The 16,388-nt window shown below is 29.7% G+C and overlaps 1 protein-coding gene across 2 annotated transcripts; it reads right to left on the reverse strand.

Moving 5' to 3' along the window:
- Positions 1-1,242: 1,242 nt before the first annotated feature.
- LOC146999250 (sulfotransferase ssu-1-like) lies at positions 1,243-16,087 on the reverse strand. Of its 2 annotated transcripts, none has more exons than XM_085820833.1 (3): positions 15,749-16,087; positions 15,232-15,292; positions 1,243-2,470 (listed from the first exon to the last, which is right to left on the reverse strand). In XM_085820833.1, exon 3 carries the CDS (start codon positions 2,457-2,459, stop codon positions 1,503-1,505), a length of 957 nt encoding a protein of 318 aa, XP_085676959.1. In that variant the 5' UTR covers positions 2,460-2,470; positions 15,232-15,292; positions 15,749-16,087; the 3' UTR covers positions 1,243-1,502. The 2 variants fall into 2 exon arrangements, with proteins under 2 accessions (XP_085676959.1, XP_085676958.1); XM_085820832.1 differs by having other exon boundaries at positions 15,652-16,086.
- Between the last annotated feature and the right edge of the window lie 301 nt (positions 16,088-16,388).

Below are 16,388 nucleotides of genomic sequence, written 5' to 3' on the forward strand. Positions count from 1 at the left end.
ATTTTCTATGGAAATATTTCCTAAAAGACAATCTGGAAATATTTTCTAAAAGATAATCTGGAAATATTTTCTAAAACGTTACCTCTTGCAAGCAAAAAAATAGTTCATGGATAAACATGACTGATAAAGTAGCTTTCCATTCAAATTTAAAAAACTAATATTGCAGTCGTTTTTCAACATTCAGAGTTAAGTAATTAGTTGAGCACATGTTTCAGATATTTTTCTTGTTTGTCTACATGAAAACAAGATAATGTTTGAAATATTTTTTCAAGCACCTGTATCATAAATGTTATATTCTTTCCTATACATCAGGATATAAATCTTTATTTTAAATTCCAGGTTAGTAATTTAACTAGTATACTTCACATTAATATCCATAAAAATATTAAATTTTGAGGATGTTTTTTAATCTACTTTATGCATGAAAAAGTTCGTAATTATTCCTTGATAACTATTTACTACACCAACTTCTAAAAATAAATGCATAAAATATAATTGATGTTCAAGTGCTGCAATATGAAAATATACAGTAACGCACACGTGGAAAATAAGTTATGAAAATATTACTTTTATGTTGAGCAATAATGGACAACTTAAAGTTGATAAAAACAGAATTACTGCCAGATCACTTAGAACAACTCATTTTTCTAATTAGCAGGTCCAAGCCATCAGATATTCATCAGTTAAATTCGATTACAATTACAATTACAATAGACACCATTTAATGTTATCTTCGGATATTGCTTCGAATTGTCGAAGTTTACCAGTTTGTATATGAAATTATGGAAAATTCATCGCTTTTTGTGATGAACAGTTCGATTAATATATTCAAAATATTAGCGAATACACTTTTTAAACCAAAGTAAAATCGCCAAATAAGTTCAAAATGCATTATAAAAATTTGCGAAGTTACAAAGAAATGTAGCCAAGTAAGTAATTAAGTCTTCAAACATCTTGGTTTCGGCTTTAGTCAAAAATTTAAATTTAAAAAATGCTTTTTCTTATCGTTTAATGCTAAAAAGTAGCCATGGACAAATGTTATCACAATAGGTGGCGCCAACTATACTCCTTTTTTTTATTACCATTTAATTACAAGAACAAACATAATTATTTTGAAAGAAAAGTTTCTGTTTAGTTATTTTTACACATTACCATTTCAAAATATTCGCATATAGCTTGCACTTATTTTTTTCAACAATAAAATAATTTGTATTAATGCCTAAATAATTATTAAAACAGAAACCTGTAATACTTTTTCTTATTTCTCTCTTTCCAAAAAGAAATCTTGGATATTTGCATATTTAGATGCTTGAAGAAATATATATTAAAAGCCGTTGAACCAACTCTAGAGTTTTCACTAACCAAAAATACTTCTTCGAGGCATTTGGCTATATCTAAACTGCTTTTTGTTTATTCAAATATCCTTTCAGAAAACTGAAACTAATGAGTACATGAGTTTATCTGAAAAATTTATGTTAAAATAAAGAAGTCATCAAAATTTGTTATTGCTTCACTTCATTTCCCCTCCATAAATTCATGACATCAGAATGGCTTGTTTTGAATTCTATACGTGCATTTAATTTATCCAATTGTTCCTTTGACAAGGTAATTTTCCCTTCTCCAACAGTACCTTTTCTCACAAAATCTCCAATGGAAGAGTGCCCAGAATTTTTAGCTTCTGCTGCTAACTGCGCGTACTTTTTTAACACAGGAGATTCTTCCTGTACTTCTTCAGGAGGAGAAACAGAAAATATCTCTTTCCAAAACTTTTCGGTGGTTTCTTTCATGTATTCTAAGCTACTGTACTGAATAACCTTTTCTAAAGTTTCTTCCTTGTTAGCAAGAAGAAAATCATAACATTCTTGACCAAGAAATTTAGCAACTTTTAGGATCGATCCCCTGTGGTCTGCCTTCATAGCTTCAAAAGTAATGAAAAAAATATTCTTTTCATTTCTGTGTGCGTACCACGATAAAAGATGATCAAAATAATCACCAAAATCCACCGCTCCCTTTACAAAGAGTTCAAAGAATTCATCAAAAGTTCCATCAGAAAAGCTATAAACAGGGAAATACCTTGTATGGTGATAAAAAGATACGACACAATCAGCAGGATGTCTTGCCACATAAATATATTTTGCTTCATTTGAAAAATTAATTCGGTCAAATGGCAAATGAATCTTGATGCAACCTGGCCTCTTCATTTTCTTTACTCCTTGTTCACCTACAACTTCAAAGAAAGGAGTACGGGCAAAATATTCTTCAGTTGAGGTTACTGGCTCTCCTTTTTTCAAAATTAAATTAACTATTTGGGTCATCCAAGTGGTACCACATTTTGGGTAAGTGGCAACAATAACATCTTCTTTTGATGGTTTAAAATTCACAGCTGAATGAAATACTTCAGGTACAAAGGAAGGTGGGAGAGTGAATCCGTCAATAACTGTATATTTTGGAGTTTTCATGCTGTCTTTCCCTAAAATTAAATGCATTTCGAAATACAAATAAAATATTTTACAATTTTGCAGATATTTCAATAGAAAAACACTAATTAATAAAAGTAATACTATTATTTTCAACAACAAGATAATATAAAATTTCTATCAAAGCATGTTTAATAAACATTTATATTATTTATCAAGTACACAAACTAAAGATTTTAATAAAATAAACTATGATTGTATATATTACACCATTAAGCGTACTTTAGCATAACTGTTCATGATAAAATGTGATTTCATGTTTTACTGTATTTTATAAATGGCAACATAAGTTTCTTAAGCTGATTTTGCTCTTAACGTCCGGCATCACTTGTTCAGTTCTTCTGTTTTGACTTGCTTGCATGGTGAACGTCCAAAGACATTAGAATACAGAGTAAGAATGACGTTCAGAAAAATGAAGTCAAGGAAATATCAACAATGTGACGTCACAACTTATCATGGCCGCCACACAGCGTACGGATATGACAACGGAATATATTGTTAAAAAAATACTCACTTTGAGAACAAATATCCACGTCCGGAGGCTCAGAATTTGCCAGAAGCTTCAGACTCTAATGAACTATCTTATTATAAACAGCGAACATCTCAAAGCAGTAGAATTCTCATTTTTATATATAATTTTTTACCTATTAATGTTGCTAATGTAAGTAGCAGTCACAAAAGTGGCTTATAATCTTAATGATAACAGTTTTACTTTTGTAATATTATTATATTACTTTTAAAAAAATAAAAGCCGCTAAATGAGCAGAAAAAGCTGAAAGTCTTTCAGACGGAACAGCAGCTCATTCTGTGATTTCTTGATTTTAGACAGGATTTTCGTAAAATACTGTTGAAACTTCGACTGGTCTTCTATGTTTTACTATGTGGTATAATTAGCATTTGTACATTTTCATATAACCAGATTTTATTGAATTTGAAACAGTTATTTGTAATCCTTGTTTTTTACTTCCTTGTACGAAGTAAAAAGGAAGTATTGTAATCGCGAAAAGTTTCAGGCAGCATATTTCAACGAAAATATCCATTTTGACTACTATCGAATGCAATTTAACGATGTTTTTGCGTAGTATCTGTACGTAAGGAAAAAATAAAAGACTCGTTTCCTCCAAAGAAATTATAAAACTGCTTTAAAATTAATTCTGAAGAGAATTTTTCGTGGCGTCTGTACGAACGTATGTACGTACGCTGCTAAAAAAATTTAAAAAAAAAAAAAAAAAAAAAAAAAAAAAAAAAAAAAAGGAGAGGACAGTTTTATATCTCCCGTTCTACTGGGCCGAATGACAAAATTCAAATTGCGTTCTTCATGTCTCGAAAGCGCGACTTAGGATATATATTAGATTTATATATAGCACTATTCTAACATAGGTATTTTGACACAAAATCGGACTTTTTCTGAAATAACATACCAATATTTTTACATATTTCGATTCTACAACTCAAATTACGCCTAAATATGAAATTTTGGAGCGAAATTTACGGAGAAATTCACAAATTTATGTTTGCACTTTTTTTTCAGTTTGCGCCAAGAATAGTTCACTTGGCGAACTTCTTAATATATGGCAACCTAGTTTCCTTTCTCGTGCGAGGGAAAAAAGTCACCATCGTTCCCCTTTTTTCAAAATAACTTTATATTATATTTTTAATTATAACTTATTATTTTAAGTAATTTTTTCTTTTTCGAATTTCATTTTAATTGTTTAAGTTGCATGTTTTTTTTTTTTTTTTTTTTTTTTTTTTTTTTTTTTTCGAATAACTGTTTTAAAAATTTCTATTTACCTATTCGAACTGCGTAAATAAAGCTGAAGCGTTCATTTTTTTTTTTTTTTTCAAATAGTTTTCTTTATATATATTTTTTGTCAGAGTTATTATTTGAGGTAATTTTTAAATTTTTATACTTTTATTTTAAGTGTTTGTGTTGCATTGTCTCTTCAGATAATTGTTTTAAAATTTTTCTATTTATTCCTTCGAACTGAACATTTTAAATATATTTATTAATATAAATATTCCAGAATTTGATTTTATTTATTTGAATTGCGTTTCTTTCGGAAGAATACTTTGTAACTCAGATTACGATGCGTTTGAAAACTGCATATATTAAAAGAGAAAATACAGTAAAGCACAGTTAACACGCCTTTCAATGTTCCGTTCAGAAAAGATATATATAAATAAGAAAGATGTATAACCGACATTTTAACTTAGGATGACTTGCATACACTGCTTTAAACAGTTTTATCATTGTGCCGTTTGCTTTACACAATTTTATCCTACATTTGGTTTCTTAAAATGTTATTCATATTTTAGTCAAATATTTTATTTTTGAAATCGCAAGAATCAAATATCATAAGATTAAAAGGTTTTAAATTTAAAAAAAAAAAAATACTAATACTAAATTTTACGCAAAAATTTCTTTTTCTTTTTCTTTTTTTTTTTTTTTTCTTTTTTTTTTTTCAGACATTCTACTTTATTCTTGCTCTTTTTCTTTAAGCATTCTGCAAGTATATTAAAAAGCATCCAACTTTTTCAAATAATCTTGATATTTCTGACAATCATTTTAAATAAAGTTATCGCCTTCCATTTCATCAAGGCCCACAAACGGCCGAGCGGTAAAGTCGCTGAACACTGGTAGTTCACTCCGGGTTCGAATCCCGGTAAACGGGCTGGTTGCATGGGCGTTTTCGTGGATTTTCTCATGCGTACCGTGTATGACAGCTGGTTTCCCTTAGAAAGTTCTTCACGAAGTATTTCGTCAGAGCCTTTATCAGTCTTTGGAGGCTAAACATTTTGAAGGTATGAGAGAGATGAAAGGAAAGACTTGTTTCATTAAGAGGTTTTGGTTTATTTAATTATGACAAAGCACACTAGGGCTATCTACCTAAGGGGAGGGATGCCTTCGTGGAGGACTTTCTAAGGGAAACTGGCTCGCATACACGTTACACATGGGGAAAACCACGAAAACGCCCATGCAGCCAGCCCGTTCGCGGGATTCGAAGCTCGAACCGAACTACCAGTGTTCAACGACTTTACCGCTCGGCCGCTGTTTCATCAGGAGAGAAAAAAAAACGCCTTTAGGTGACATCCACATACAATACTGGATAAACTCCTGAATCTTCAAATAATTCGACTCTGAAAATCATGGGATTCTCCATTTATGATACGATATGATGTTCTATAACGTATTTTAAATTTATACAACCATATAGTCTAAACCAGTCGCTCTTTACTTTAATCTGCAATGATATCGTTTTTGTCTTTTCTGTTAACACAAGCTCAATTGATGGTATTTGCTGGTGTACACGTCCAAGTGTTTTCTCTTTGAACGCCTAAATTCTTTGAAGTATCCTGAAAGTATATTCAAAAGCGTCCAACTTTTTTAAACATCTTGGTATGTCTGACAGCCAAATTTCCCTGCAAATTTTTGCTTACTTTTCTCCCTAATTTTCTTCTTTCCTTCTACAGTTATTTTCAGTGCTCACACAAGAAAATTAAGATTTTTCGATTGCTAGACTTCCATAAATTTTGCATTCTTGTCAGTTTTTTAAAATAATTACATGAATTGCATTTCAGCTGAAGACAACTTTTCATTTTCTAGTTTAAAGCGAAGTCCAAAGAATAATTATTTTAATTAAAAGATTTTTGCTAAATGACAAAGAAATAAAACAGTCCAGCAGGGTTTATTCTGTACCACCGAGTAACCCGATTCTTATATCGGCTGAAACAATCTAAATCATATTAAAGATCATGTTTTTTTTATACAATCTATAACGCGAGAGAAAAATAAGCTTCTTAAAATATTCTTTCTAAGAGGATTAATATAAAAGATTATATATATATTTTTAAAGCTGGAACTTGAACCAAACTGTCAAACTTTTAAAGTTTAATTTACATGGTGGTTATAATTAAAGTTTCAATTTGAAATGGTCATAAAAGGAAAACTACCGGACCAAATGTTATCAAACTTGGGAATCGTGTAAAGGAGATTATGGGAATTTATTTTCCGCGGAAAAAAAAAAAAAAAAAAAAAAAAAAAAAAAAAAAAAGAGTTCAAAAACTCACCAGCGTTTTGAATCAGTATCTTCATGTTTTAGGGCCGAATTCAGGCTTCAAAAATTACAAATTAGCGATCTGTAAAAAAAACGATTTCCATTGTACGGACGAACATTGTACGCACTTATGCGAGTGATTTGCGATCTCGCATTTTCTAATCGCTAATTCATGGTTTTCACGGACGAATTTCTCACTTACACGGATGGCGCAATCGACTTTTATCGAATTTAACGCCTTTAAATGATAATTTGCTTAGTTCAAAGTTTCTTAAGGGTATACAACATATTAAACCCGTATAACAAAAGGTTAAGTTAGATTCCGACCCATATTTCGTTTAACAATATTGCATACAGCGCCATTTCCTCCCTGGTGGTGAGGTTTCGAACTTCCTTTTTTTCGCGGAAAATAAATTCCCATGACCTCCTTTACACGATGACCAAGTTTGATAACATTTGATCCAGTAGTTTTCCTTTTATGACCGTTTCAGGGTGGAACTTTAATTATAACCACTCTGTATATTATTAAATTTTAATTTGAAGCTATGCGTTATATGTATACCATGCGTAAATTTTTCGCTTTTATGGAAAAAATAAAGAATCGAAGCAAATATACTTAGGATAATAGACCAAAACTGAAAAAATTTCCCCTCCCTATTGAAACTTTGACCTTGAATTTATTGGATTATCGAAATATTCAATTTGACTTTTCTTCTAAGTCCTAGTTCCGACAACAATTCCGTCAAAAATTCCGAATTACTGAAGCTGAAGTAAAAGGTTTAGTATATATTCACTGTATGTTAATAAAGTAATCAGAGTGTAATAAAAATAGATTATAGAATTTACGCTGATGCAACTTTTTGTCTGAATGCACAACATGTAATGAAAGAGAATTCATGTAGAGATCTGTTTTTGAAATGCCTCTAAAAGTAGATGTCATACTCTTTTTATTTCTTCAATGTCAAAAAACTTTCCTTTGAGAGGCAACTTTAGTTTTTGGAAAAGAAGAAAAGAAAAAAAAAAAAAAAAAAATCACAAGAAGTAAAAGTTGAAGAACATGCAGGACGATTCAGTACACATACTTATTTTCGGAACATATGCGGTTCTCCAATAGGTTACTGAATAATGAAAAGATGCATTGTCATGCAATAGAAAACATTTGGAATACGTTTTCTCACTTAATAACGTAAGATTAAAAGTCATCTGCTTAATTCACAGCCATTTACAAGTCAACTACTCGGGCAATTGCAGAATCGTTTTGATCCTGAGCTTGTAAGACAAACCTTATATCAGTGGATTTAAACACTTCTTTAATCTTCCGAGAACATTCCTTCTTTAGCTCATATTCCAAGAATATTAAGTGAATACAATTATTGCAAAAGAAATTGAATATTCATTTGCACTACGGCTTGGTAGTTTACTAACGAGTTAACAAAACTTAAATTCTGCTTTTTGTGTCTAAGAATACAACAATATTTTAAATATTTACAAATAAAATATTAAATTGGAGATTTAATTGGAGCCTCACCAGTTGCCTAGCACTTGAAGATTGTTAAATACTAATTGTTTGTTGCGAAGTCTAAGCCAGGCTGCATAGTTGCTTTTCGTAGTTTTCTAGGTTCTCTTTACAAAAGTTCTCTATGAAAGCATCTTAATCAAATAGCTCCCATGTTCTTTATATGTTCAAATAACCAACTAACCTAGTTTAAGCGCGATTTCCAAGTGAAGTTACTAGCAAAACCCGAATACTCATTAAAAATCATGTAGCTTGCCAATCGGAAGTAACATGAAACATACGGCGCCAATAATTGAATTGTTGTTACGGTACGCTGTTTCTAAACTAAGATGGTCATTCCTTAATTAAATAGCCCACCAGCGGCCGATCGGTAAAGACGCTGAACACTGGTCGTTCGGTCCGAGGTTCGAATCTCGCGAACGGGCTGGCCGCATGGGCGTTTTCGTGGTTTTCCCCATGTGTTACGTGTATACGAGTCAGTTTCCCTTAGAAAGTCCTCCCCGAAGGCATCCCTCCCTTTAGGCAGATAGCCCTCGTGTGCTTTGCCATAATTAAATAATCCAACCCAATCCAATCCTTAATTAAATATAATTGATTTATAACTTCTACTAGAACTGACGGTAAGAATTGAAGTGCAAATAAATAATGTCCTGTGCAATCTTGATTAAAATAAAATTAAAAATATTTGCATTCAGACAGAAAATTTTTTGAAATATTTGCAATTACTTTATAAGAAGGATTTATTAATAACCGTATAATTACTTATTATATTACTTATGATTAGGATTCAGTTCTTGACAATTACATTCTAAATTAGAATTTTAAGGATATAATGAAAATACGCTACCCCCAAAAATACATTTTAGGATAAAAAATGAGTTGATTTTTTATGTTTTAAAACTTCTTAAATTCATTTAATAAACATCGTATCCTCGTTGAATTAATAATTAATGTTGTTAATTGAATCCAGAATGTTGGGTGTCGTTTATATAATTATTCTTACTTGTCCACAGAACCTGCTGCCTTATCCAGCCATTAAAAAGCTGCAGATCATTTCTACATAACCATTGAACTTCCATTAATTCAGTCTTTAGAGGATTGTATGTTTATATCATAATTTGACTTATAAAAATGATTATTCTAAATCTTATGTTTCTATAAAAATATACTGTGCTTTAAAAATATGGATGATAGTATCTGCCGCTCTTTCAGCCACTTCAAAAGCAACAGTTTGTTTAGAAATAAATTACGCAGTTAATGTCATAAAATTCAAATAAACATCAAACGAAAATTCTCAGTTTTAGACATTTCGATTTAAGCGAAGTAAAGTAGCAGACGATAAACGCCGAAGGTAAAAATTTACTCTTACAAAAATTTACTCTTATTTCTTTTTTTAAAGGAAGATAGAGAGAAATTTTAAAAAAATAGTTAAAAATTTGAATAATATCATCTATAATTTAAAAAAATAGCTTTCCATATAGTATTAATAAATATTTATTGCACATCATTGAGGGAAAAAATTTCATATAATTAATTCTTCGTAAAATTTGACTTGAAATTTAATGTTAAAAATAGCTGTGGCAATTCACTGTAACAAAAATCCATAGACCACATTTGGCGTTATTATCGCTAAAAAAAAAGATGCCAAATTTCAAAACGCGAAAATATGTAAATTCGTGTATATCTTAGAAAATTTTGAATAAAAAAGTCTAATTTTTTGCAGATATGCTTAAAAATACACTTCTTTAAGATGATGGTAAAATTTTATAGGTTATAATTCAAAATGTTTTTCGAAAAATTTCTAAAAATTATTTTAAAATAGAAATTTAAAAAATAAAACACAAAAAATGGGTAAATTTTATTTGGAATGAACCTAAATTTCGAAATGTGAGAGAAAAAATCGAAAAAGTTTAATAAAAACAGAGATATTAATAAATATTTGCCGAATTCAATTAACATTGAGGAGCTAAAATTTTGAGAGCTAATATTTTAAAAACTACTCGTACGATTTTTACAAAACTTGGTATTCTGGCATAATTTGAGTTGTAGAATCGAAATATGGAAAAAAATTGGTATGTTATTTCAGAAAAAGTCCGATTTTGTTTAAAAATACCTATGTTAGATTAGTGCTATGTACAAATCTAATATATATCCTAAGTCACGCTTTCGAGACATGAAAAACGCAGTTTGAATTTTGACAATCGGCCCAGTAGAACGGAAGATATAGCACTGTCCCATTTTTTTTTTTTTTTTTTTAAGCAATGTAAGTATCTCGCATAACTTCAGAACGTTGAAATTTTGTATAGTACTGCTATAACATGTAGATGTGCACCTCGTATTTTGGTTGCAATTGGCCGTACCAAACGTATATAAATATATTTATATATATATCCACTCTGTTACCCGGCTCAGTGATCTCAGTTTCTTTACTCTTATAGGTTTGTAAATTGTACATTTTTTGCTTTAAAAATGATTGAATTATGTTGCTTTTATCTTTCGGTTAAGGGTTTTATGCCTTTAGTAAATCTGTATGCAATATTTTTAGAATTATCAACAATTTTAAAGTTGTTTAAGTGCCGCTAAGCCTAATAATTTTTTTGATGGCGGCCATTGCTTGTTTACATTTCAAACAGCAGACTAGTGGATTTGTTGCCAATCAAGAGAAACTTAGCTTTGCAACAACAAAGATAACGCCTTCATTTATTATTGCCAATTAAATCATGCTTAATCCTTTCTGCAAGTTTTTCGAGGAAATAAGTGTTTAAGATTTACTTCGTAATTTTTAATATAGATATTTTCAGTTTTTATGTATTTTTGCCTTCTCGCGAAGTGAGAATGAATTAATTGAATGAGAAATACTCAATCGTCTGTGAAAAACTGTTTCTTTTTTGTTTTGTTTGCTTAATTTCTTTTATATATCATTCTAGCTTTATTATAGTATTTGAATAGAACATGTGGCAACGATTAGATAATTCTATTCTTTAAATCATAGAAATTTTGTGCATTATGAGTTATAATATGAACGAAATATAATACTGTTAAGTGAATCTAGCGCCAGAGTGTCGCTATGATAAACAAATACCAGAGTGAATTTTAAAGAATGCATTTATTCTATTGTGGTTTATGCGCTGTCGGCGAAGTAGATTTAATTCAATCCAATAAGTTTAAATGAAATGGAAGAAAAAATGCGTATAATTTAATATTCCGTACAAGGAAGTCATGTGTTGTACAAATCAGATTTATTATTATTATTATTATTAAGTAGAAAATCATTTATTTTAAGCATTAAAATTAGAATAGGAGACTTTTAAACATTCAGTGATGAAAGCTAACATGTAGACAACACCGATTAGAATGTAAAACAAAACGAACCGGAAGATCGCCAATGGTAGCGGCCACGATAAGTTGTGACGCCATCATGGACCTTATAAGAAATAGAATAACCTAAACTGGTTTTCTCCTTCGTCTGAGGCGTTGCCGGCTGTCAGCTTGATCACATCTGGAGGAGTAGGGACGACTTGCAGAAATTTAATATTGGTTGCCTATTGCAGCATGTATAATTGTCAAGAAAAAGCTGGTTGTAGCACCTGTAGCACCTCATTTCACAAATTAGAATTTCTCCATATTTTTATTTTTGAAATTGAGATTGATTTTTAAAAATTTAGCATATTTATAAAGCATAATTAACGTTCCAAATAATTATAAAGCTATTGCATGCTTTCAGGACTGGATACTTTTTTAGCTTTTCCTATGCTGTAAGGAAATTTGTAACTACTTCTTTTAGAAAATAATATTTTAAATCTGAACTAATAGAAAATTTCAAACAAGCAATTTTCTCTTGCAATTTTATGCTTTTTATTGGTGTAAATAAGAAAAAATACTAAAATATTTAAAAACGAATTTTTGAAAGTTTTGTTTAAAATTCTAAATTGTGCTGCTTTATTCTAAATTGTGCTTACAGCACAATTTCTATAAAGGAATTTTATTTCAATTATATTTCATAATACATCACAGTGATAAACACTTTTGACTCCTTAAAAATTTTTATACATTTAATTCTAATATAAAATTGTATTTAACCGTAATAATTAATTTTGCTTGTATTTTCTAGTGATTATTTTTTTAAATTTATTTTTAGTTCTGCATAAGATTCTTTTTTTTATTTGCTGTTAATTTAATTTATTAGCCTAAAGGGGCGGTAGCCTAGAAAGGCTGTTAGTTTCGAAACGGCATTTAGCGCTGTTTCACTATAAATGTCCGTGTTTCCTTGCAAATTGTTGTTACCAAATATTATTGCCCTGTGTTATATGTAAAGAAATTAAATAATGAAGAATCTACATGAATGCATGTATGTTTCTCGCACTGTGACAAAAACGACGGTATCTAGAGCTTTCACATTTTGTGATACAAACGCCATAGGTTTCGGTGTTAAAGTAAACCAGATCGTCCCTACTCTTTCTTGCCGACATGTCGGTGACGCGCGCCCCGCCAACTGGTTTAGTGTATCTCTTATAAGGTCCATGGACGCCATATCGTGACGTTTAATGACTTTATTTTCACTGAACGAGACATGCGGAGAAGGCTTACTCCATTTACACTAACCTCCTTGAGCATATCTTTTCTTAGCATGATAATCAAAATTATTTATTATTTTTGTTCCTGTTATAGCTTTTATTATTAAAATTTAATTTTAATTATATGCGAAAGATACACTTTCTTTACTGCTGCTCAAATTTAGAGTTATTAAATCAATAATTTTATTATTTAATTGTTCTTAATCAGTAATTTGATTCTTTAATTGTTCTTATTTAATTGATCCTGTTCAATTAAAACTAAAACTGGATAAAAATGATAAATAAAATAATTTAATCATGTTTTAACATTAATTTCTATAAAAATTTAAATAAAATGGAAAAAAATAATAATTTCTATTTGAAAACTTCAGATTGCAGTCCAAAACACTTCGAAAAGATTACCTTCAAAGTTTCAAGAAATTAAAAGAAATATTTAAAGAATTAATAAATATAATATGCAATAATATAAAAAATTTAGCAAAAAGCTAAAATTCTGAAAGCTTCCAGATTTTACATTACGCCCAAAGGGGCGTTTTTTTTAACGTTTTGTGTGTTACCTTTATTTATTAAATATCATGTTCTTCGCGCTTAAACCATAAAATTCAATTCAACGATAATATCGCAAAGTAATTTTAAAATGGGCATATCTTTAGAATTCCCGATACAGTCTCGCACGCTGGAGATAAAAATGTGTCCCCCCCCCGTACAGTTGCCATTGCTCGCTTTGAAATCGATGAGTTTGTTAATCAAAAATTCGTTAAAGTGTTACAAAATACAAAAACGATAATAAAACAAATTCCAAATTAGGGCTTCGAGATGCCCATATTCGGGGAAAATTACGTTATTCAATATTTATTTGATGGCTCCAGGTACCGTTGTTTTATCACAATGCGAGAAACACATATACATTTATGGGGATTCTTCATTATTTAATTTCTTTAAATATAAGACAGGGCGATCATATTTGGTGGCAAGAATTTGAAAAGTGAAACGGACATTTAAAATTTTTGACGCAAAATGCCGAAACGAAATTAACAGCCCCTTTTGGGCTAATAAAAATCATAAGATTAAAACAAATTTAAATTTGATCTTTCTATGCAGATTTCAGATCAATATATGAAATGACTTTAAGCTAAACAGTTACAGTACACATGTTTAATAATTAGTCCGCCAATAATTAAAAATACAAAATATGAATTATATTTAAATTGAGCTGTCCAGAATAACAAAGCCAGCGAATAGAAAAATAATTCTAAAGAGTTATTTCATTCTAAATTAATGCTATGTGATGTCTTATTTAATGGGAAAAAAAAATATTGTTCTACACATAGCTCTGTACTTGCGTTACGTGAAACCTGCAATTAATATTTCCCTTGATTAGCAATTCTTTTATTTTGTTAAGATATGGAATCCATTTGCTGAGATAATAAAACACCTTTCCAAAATGTTTAACAAGTCGGATTATTTATATTAACAGACACTTTCCAATAGAAAAGAGGCCATATTTTAAAAACTGAAACATAGAAACAAGTTAACATTTAAATTATGGAAGAAGTAAATTGTCATTTTAAAGTTATCTCTTAAGTATATTGTCATTTAAAAGCTCTCTTTTATCTCTTATCTGCTTAAGTTCCGTGGCAGTTTTGATTTAGAGCAGCTCCAAAAACAGTACTTGATATTTTCAGTTATATTCTGTAACTACCAATATATATTTAACCCTTTATGTCAAAAATTACTTTACTTTTTGAAAAAGAGTTTGAAATTTTTTAATTATATTTCTTTATTCATGAAAAACACTTCAGATTAAATTTTAAAAAAAAAATGTTATAATTTTTTTCATTTAAAGCAAAATTAAAAATTGGGACTTAAAAGTCCCTTTATCTTATCCATATAAAGTGGTGCTGGTAATGAACAGGCTAAATAAGAAGAAATTTTTAAAAATTTAACTCACTTAATAATTTTAATTAGATACATACTATCCCTTAGAACAGAATACAAGTAATTCCTTTTTATATAAAAATCCATTTATTGTGAAAATCACAAAAGCAATTCTTTTTCATTCATCAACTGCTACTATTATTATAGGATATAAGGGGTATTTTCTTATAAATTTCTAATTATGAAGCCTAAAAAATTATTGCTCCCAACGTAAGTTCCAATTTCGTTTCATATCAATATTTTTCGCTTAAACGTAGTACAAATACATACACAATCATACATTTACACATGCATAGATTCATACATTCTTAAATGTAATAAATATTTATGATTGCTCTAATATCTTTGTATCAATGAAATCTCCAAGACAGTCAGTTGTTTCGGGAGTTTAGTTTTCACCGTTTTGTTTAAAATAAAGGTATTAAACTTATAGTACCTACCCATTAAGAAACATTTAATGAATTTCAGTTAAGTAAGAAAAATTCGATATTCACAATCCAAAGCTTCCTCAATTAAATCATAAAAAGATTCTAAGCATTAAAAGAAAAAGGAATTTATTAAACAAACTGCTGAAGCTAACAGCTCACGAAGAATCCTTGTTTAAAGAGAAAATTCGATAAATATTCACAGTCAAAATATGATTCTAAGAATTAAAAGAAAAAGGAATTTACTTTATTGAACAAGCTGCTGAAGCTAACAGCTCATGAAGAATCCTTGTTTTTAAGAGAAACTCTGAAAATAAAACAGATTTAATTAACAACACAGTCCAATGGTTTATTTATTAGCATTCATGATATAAAGGATCAAGAATGTGCTTAGCATGCTTGTAGAAATACGATACATATGTCTAATCAATTATGAACTGTAAACATTAACTATGATTACGGTATAGGGTTTCACTTCAGCAGAAGACATTATGCTGTATGAACACATTTACAAGTACTGCATATTTTCTTCATAATGAAGATAATACATAAACATGCATGTAAACAATAAAATGATATATTTAGTAACGACTACCTAAATAGCTCAATACAATTAAAATCATAAATAAAAGTAATTAAACAAAGGTACTTTTTTTAACAACTTACATGTTAGAAAGCTAGACTAAGAACATATAATTATTAGCCTCAGTAACTGAAATGAAATCCTTTGTACAACGTCTTATTTCATACAAACATTGCGTACCGGTATAGGAAACGCACGGCGACCTTAACATCTACGTCTGTCTTCTACGATAATCTACGACCTTGAATTGACATACTTTACCTGATATATACATATTTCAGATAAATTAGAAAAAGTTTTATTCAAGAGTAGCATATTCTAAAGAGTCTCCTACAAAATTCCTTGTTGTGCAAAAATGTCAATCTGTAATAGGAGCTGGTTTAAAAGCGTCTTTCTCTCCTGCGCAGTTAAAAAGATTATGTTGTAAAACATGTTTTTAACACTTAAATAAGACACCAGATAGCAGCACCAAACAGGGCCTTTTTTCAGTATTGATCTATGCATTGATTTTACGAATAGCAAGAATTTTCATTTTTCTCTCTCAGTATCTTAGAAATTCAAAACGTTATCCAATAAGAAGTAATGAAATTTTAATCTGCATACTCTTTTATTTGAAAACATCCTAAAACAAAGAGAAATCGGTGGTAATTTTTCTATTTGTTCCAAAGTGTTGGAAATGAATGCAGTTATATCCTTTTATATTTACCTTTTTGGAATGGCAACAGAAATTGTATTGTTTACTTAGAATATTCTATCTGTCAGTTGATTTTAAAAATGGTAATAAAGATGTGTCTGTTCTAACTACGTTTTCGTATTCTTT

Source organism: Stegodyphus dumicola, chromosome 1 (genome assembly GCF_044657685.1).
Source record: "Stegodyphus dumicola isolate Sdum_Otavi_A_Nest chromosome 1, ASM4465768v1".
NCBI classification, from domain to species: Eukaryota; Metazoa; Arthropoda; class Arachnida; order Araneae; family Eresidae; genus Stegodyphus; species Stegodyphus dumicola.

What these genes read in the sequence shown, in the direction of transcription:
- LOC146999250 (XM_085820833.1), bottom strand. Translation starts at nt 2,459, where the DNA reads ATGAAAACTCCAAAATATACAGTTATTGACGGATTCACTCTCCCACCT.